We start from the raw sequence: 5,965 nt of genomic DNA, 5'->3' as shown, positions 1-5,965 counted from the left end.
AATTTTTCCTTCAATCAACGTCTACCAACAAGCTGTAAATATTGCCTGTCTGTGATGCCTTAGCGCACGTCATTGTGCTTCCCCCCATAAAACATCCTTGATAGAATTTTATTTAGGATTTCGATACAACCTTTCTGAACTTCCATACAGTATACCGTACATGTATGTAGGCTAAGACCTATCAAATTAGCTCTAGTTGTAAGTTAAGCGTAATTTGTTATGTGGCCGAATGGTCTTCTAAGCGAGTTTGTCTTGATGTACGCGCACGTGCTCTTTATAAGGGACGTACATGTACAATTAAAGGCCCTGTTGTTGGTGTCATACATGAATACATGGTTGCACATTCTTGCTGACCATTTTAATTTCCCTTTCATAGCGTTGATACATCCGTATAAACACCGCTGTTGTTGCTCGGGTGGACAGAAATAATCAAATGCATTATTGAGAGAGAGAGACCCTTTGTACAAAATAATTTCCATCACAGTGAATATACTTAGCAAAATGAGGCCTCGAGGTCGGTGGCATTTAAAGTACGAATTTCCGCCTTTTGCATCCAAAATAGATAAATTATGGATATTAAACATTCTGTTTAATCTCATTATGGTCAGCATTAAACACAGTGTTTCCAATAATTACATGTTGTACATAAGCGTAATACCTCAAAAATTGAAAGAATCAGCAGTAAATGTGCAAATAAATAAGTGCTGATAGAGTAGCGGTGGACAATCGCGTGCCATGTATATGTAAACGATTGTGCATAATCATTTCTTTTAAGAATTATATTAAAATACAAACAATATATTAAAATACAAACAAAACGAAATTTTTGTGCGTAAATAATAATAATAAAAAAAACATTTTAATTGCTCCTGCACGAGCGTCTTTCATTTAAACAAAAACGGCAAAGAATATACTTTCAAACTGTTTTTTATGAATTTCAGGGCACCAAGGAAAATTCGACAAAAAAAGACGAAAAACCAGGAAACAAAGAAACCTCAACCATGACAGAAAAGGGAAGCTTATGGTGGAAAATCACCAGAAGAAAAACCCTGGACACGGACGTCCTTCAAACCCCCTTACGACGCTGTCTCACAACTATTGACCTCACCCTATTTGGTGTCAGCCAAATGGCGGCCAGTGTCTTCATGTTGACGGGAATCGCCATGCGAAACAAGGCCGGACCAGGCGCAACCCTCTCGTACCTATTTGCTGGCGTAGCGGCCCTTCTGTCAGCCTTGTGTTACGCCGAATTTGGCGCCAGGGTGCCAAAGGCTGGCTCGGCGTACAGTTACACCTATGTCGTTATTGGGGAGTTCTTGGCTTTCATCATTGGGTGGAATGTAATCTTGGAGTATCTCATTGGCGCCGCGGCGTCGGGACGCTCGATAGGTGGAGCTGTGGACCAGATCTTTGGAGGACAGATTCATAATTGGACGGAAACCAACATCGGGGTGTGGTCACTAGGGATCGCTGAGACCTCCCCAGATTTTATTGCTTTCTTCGTTATTCTCATCACATGTCTCATTATCGCCATTTTGGGAACCCGCGAGTCGGTGTCCATGAACAATGTGTTCGGAGTTGCTAATATTCTGATAGTCTTGTTCACGGGGATACTGGCGTACTGCTTTGCAGACACGACGAAGTATACAGATGGTTTCTTACCATACGGATTTCCCGGAGTAATTGCGGGATCTGCTACATTGTTTTATGCATATATTGGCTTCGATGCAATATCCATAATCAGCGAGGAAGCCATCGATCCCAATGACTCGGTTCCAAGATCCTCCGTGTTTTCTGTTTTACTAGTCACAGGACTGAATATCTTTACAACTGGCGGATTAAGTTTGCTTTTACCGTATTATGCGCTCTCAGAATCTGCCACCTTCGCCAACGCATTTGAGCGCAGAGGGATCTCATGGGCCGCCTTGCTGGTGGGCGTGCTCTCAATCTTCGCTCTGACGTCAAATCTGATCGCCACCCTGTTTGCTCTCCCAAGAACGGTCTACTCCATGAGCTCGGACGGTCTTTTCTTTGTGATATTTTCTCGGATTAGCGAACGGACGCAAACGCCGACGATCTCGATCGTAGTCTTCGGGCTCATCGCTGCCATATTGAGCCTTCTGGTCAGTCTGGAGGCTCTTGCAGACTTGGTGTCAATTGGGACGCTCGTTGCTTACACTTTTGTAGCTGGAGCGGTCATCGTTTTACGATACGCGCCCACAACAAGCCACTCTTTCGCAATGAAACCCGAACAGTTAGACGACGACTACGCCCCCGTCCTTGGGGACGCAGCAACAGAAGAGTCGCTCTCCGATAAAGAGAAATCCAAAATACTCCAAAAGAAAGATAAAATCCCGCATAGATACTCTTACGCCGATTTCGGGAAGCTTAAAAGGTATTTCTGTGACGTGCCCGTTATTAGTGGTGCTGGGCCCGGAAAGATGGCGACACTAGCGACAGTGTTAATGGGGATGTTTATGTTTGCCTGGAGCGGTGTGGTGATATACTCCAAGGACTATCTCCTGGAGGGAGTTTGGTGGAGCGTTTGCCTCTTCATCTTCACCACCTTGGGACTGGTTGGCTGCTATTCGGTGTTGATAATGCACGTGCAGAACGATGCTTTCCTCACATTCACGGTACGTGCGGGCCTTTGTCACATACTTTGGTGCATCTGCATTTAAGAGTGGGTTCCCATAAACCTATTGTACCAGCAGGATCGATCTAACTCCGAGGGGATTCTCACTAAATTGCATTCAGTTTAAGCGGCTTAAATGTCTGTCACGCCCACAGAAGCTGTTAGTGGGGGGAATTCACTCTCATACACGCTTAAACTGAATGCAAATTAGAGAGAATCCCCTCAGAGATAGATCGATCCTACTAGTACGATTGGGTTATGGGAATGGTCCCTATATGAGAATCAACCTCACGGGTTAGTGTCTGAGTGCCGATCTACTTGATTAACATGGTCAAACTTTTTTCAGATTGCCTGTCCTAATATTAAATAGCACTTTGCCCTTTATAAGTATTGAAATCACTACCATTTGAATAATGAATGCATTTCAACGCGAATTAAAGGTGAAAATAATACTTATTACCAAATGCTCGGCTAATGTCAAATGAACAAGATATAGTCTTTTAACGTACCTTTGCAGAAGGTACTTAACGTTAAGAACTACTATAAGTGGGTAAAAATTGACGAGATCTCTTCACAAATTAAAGATAACAATATTTAATTACTGGTTAATGTATCCATAAATGACCAGCGTACACCGATCCTCCAGGATAAATTACTGACTGGTGAAGACATTTTACTTTAACACGCCATATTGACATATATATTTCAGATGCCTCTGGTGCCTCTCCTCCCTGCCCTCAGTATGTGGGTAAACATCGCCATGATGATGTACCTGTCCTGGATGACGTGGCTGCGACTGGCTATATGGGGAGTGGTTGGTGAGTAGCTACGTCTAAACCACCTTTTTTGTTGTTTTTGTTGCAGAAATGTCATCCCCCTCTCTCCCAACCCATGTTCGTAAAATATCGCGCGACAAAACATCGTGTCTTGAATGTTTTTTCATTAGATCGGACATTTGAGTGTGTTAGGTGGTAATGCACAAATCGCAACAGCAAACACATTGCTGATTACTGCGCCAAGTTGTCCGGTGTGACAGGGGTGGTAGTTCAGAGAAAGCCGTCCAGAGTCCCATGTTATAAGTACATGTTACGGTTTCCCCTTGGAGCTTATAGGAAAATGCTCGCTGTTATAATGACTTGCCAGTCATTTTAAGCTAAAATCAACCTTTATGAAATTCATCAAAGGTTGAATCCAAGCATAAAGAGAGACAGATAATTAACTTGTGAGTACGAGAAATTAAAATTGCTTATATTTTCGGGAAAATCCAGTTTGGCAGGTAAATATCATAGATCATGGGTGGATTGATGCCGCCTGCTGGGTCTTACGGAATGCGGTTAGATTTTCAAGTTTACACTTACGGGTATCTAATTATTTTCTGTATGAAGACGGTCAGAAATGTAGGCTGAATCAACAAAAATAATTTGCAAGACCTTTAGAAAATATCCCTGGGTCCCCACCCCCCTGTAGAGTGTACCTTTAAGTAATGAGAAATGGACTACGGTTCCAAGCAAGCTACTGTCATGCCTGTCACATCGGGGTTTGCTTTCAGGCAAATACAATTGTTTTCCCTTCTCGTTTCAGGAATGGTGATATATTTTGCGTACGGAATACACCACAGCGCAGAAAACAGACACATCCCTAAATATGAGAGGTTGGTTTCGATATCCAAGGAACTGGAGGCAGCAGCTGTGGACGACTCTCATAGAATATCTCCGGAAAAACAGCAGCCAACCTCCGCACATGCGCATCTATCAGACGTCTCTGATAGTCAGGCTGAGGACGGAACTGATGATGTCACAGATAGTTTAAACAAGGAAAACTCGGAGAAAAAGACTTCTTGATATGATGAATAGCTAAGGATTGTATTTGACATTAGATATACGGCAGTGCTTTATTTAATTGGAGCATATTATATGCAGAAAAATCTCAGGGTGTGTGTACAAAATTGAATATACCGGTACCTCAACAATATATAATACCAGTGCAGCCTATCAGACATTGTCAGCTGGCACTGGTAATTACAGTTTAAGCTGAGATACTTACCGCACGTAGTCTATACATGTGATAACTATTCCTTTTGAGAATATCCAAAGAAAAGACTTCTTTATCGACATTTTTTCCTTAAACGCCGCAAACAAACCCCTATTTAGTCCGCGATTAAATCAATACACGGTTTAAAGGACTTGCATTCATTACATTGTGGCGTGATAATGGTTAATTTACGTGCAGATAAAGAAGGGTTATTGAAAGATTGGCGCAGCCTGAAAAAAAGACAAGAACGCGGGAAATCATACATACATTATTTGGTACATGTCTCCAGATAAATTATTTATTATGCAGAATAATAATAAGTATGTGTATAAAGGCAGGGTAGAGATCTTTTTTTCTGAATAATTTTCATGGGTTTGAAGAATTTTGACTTTCCCATTTGTTGTATTTGTTACGTCGATCTATTGTATTCTTTATCAATATATTGACTCCGCTTTTATCAGTCGCCTCGATATACCAAAACTAGGACCTATAAAACTATGAAAAAACACGAAACCTGATTGATAGTCCAAGACGAAAACCTCTATGGCAGAGATACTAGTACGTTTTGTAACACACAGAATTTCATACGTTATTCTAAATAAGATGAGTAATGGTGACCAAAAATAATTTTCTTTTCAATGACTCTTGTGAAATGATGATAAAACAGTAAATCATTTACAAAGATAAGGGAACTATAAATGAATGCTACGCCTCCTCCTGGTGGTTCAACAGTAGAATACAGAAAAGCCGGCTATTATAAGAGCATGCTGGAAACAAGAGAAGCGTGTCATTCAGAGACCATTCGTAGAGACTATCGTACTAACTTTGAATCGATCTATCTCCAAGGGGATTCTCACTAGGTTGCTATCAATTTAAGCGCCTTAAATATCTGTCGGGCCTACTAAAGCTGTTAGGGGGTAATTAACTACCGGAGGCCGAGCGTGCACGAAGGCTAATTACCCCCTAGCTGATTCGGTAGGCGTGACAGCCGCTTAAGTTCATAGCAATTTAGCGTGAATCCCCATGGAACCTGTTGGATCGATCTAGGCATGGGAATCCAGTCTTAGTTTTAAGTAAAAGCTGAAAAGCCGTAAGCACTTAACGAGAATCTCAGCAGAGTTAGGTCGATCCACGTATAGACCGATGGCATATAAGAGCCCGGGGTCTTACTTACTGACCGACATTGCGTTTGTTGCGCATTATCAGGAGACGGTTCTTCTGTCCACGAGTAACATCTCACACAAAAGAGCTGTACGCTCGACATTTTTTCAGTCAGACTATATATTGACTATTTTAGCG

General features: G+C 41.8%; 1 protein-coding gene across 3 annotated transcripts in view; it reads left to right on the top strand.

Annotated features, from left to right (window-relative positions):
- Positions 1–5,004, top strand: part of LOC106153953 (cationic amino acid transporter 4) — a 9,401-nt gene extending 4,397 nt beyond the window's left edge. For all 3 annotated transcript variants that reach the window (XM_087011568.1, XM_087011567.1, XM_087011566.1), the window contains exons 2-4: positions 942–2,636; positions 3,345–3,453; positions 4,217–5,004. In XM_087011568.1, coding sequence (XP_086867694.1) covers positions 1,002–2,636; positions 3,345–3,453; positions 4,217–4,476 — 2,004 coding nt within the window. In that variant the 5' untranslated portion in view covers positions 942–1,001 and the 3' untranslated portion in view covers positions 4,477–5,004. The remainder of the gene's footprint in view (positions 1–941; positions 2,637–3,344; positions 3,454–4,216) is intronic.
- The last annotated feature ends 961 nt before the right edge of the window (positions 5,005–5,965 follow it).

The sequence above is a fragment of the Lingula anatina genome, chromosome 4, assembly GCF_051362555.1.
Source record: "Lingula anatina isolate TDL-2025a chromosome 4, LinAna3.0, whole genome shotgun sequence".
In the NCBI taxonomy this organism is placed as follows: Eukaryota; Metazoa; Brachiopoda; class Lingulata; order Lingulida; family Lingulidae; genus Lingula; species Lingula anatina.
This window is presented reverse-complemented; position numbering and strand designations above follow the sequence as displayed.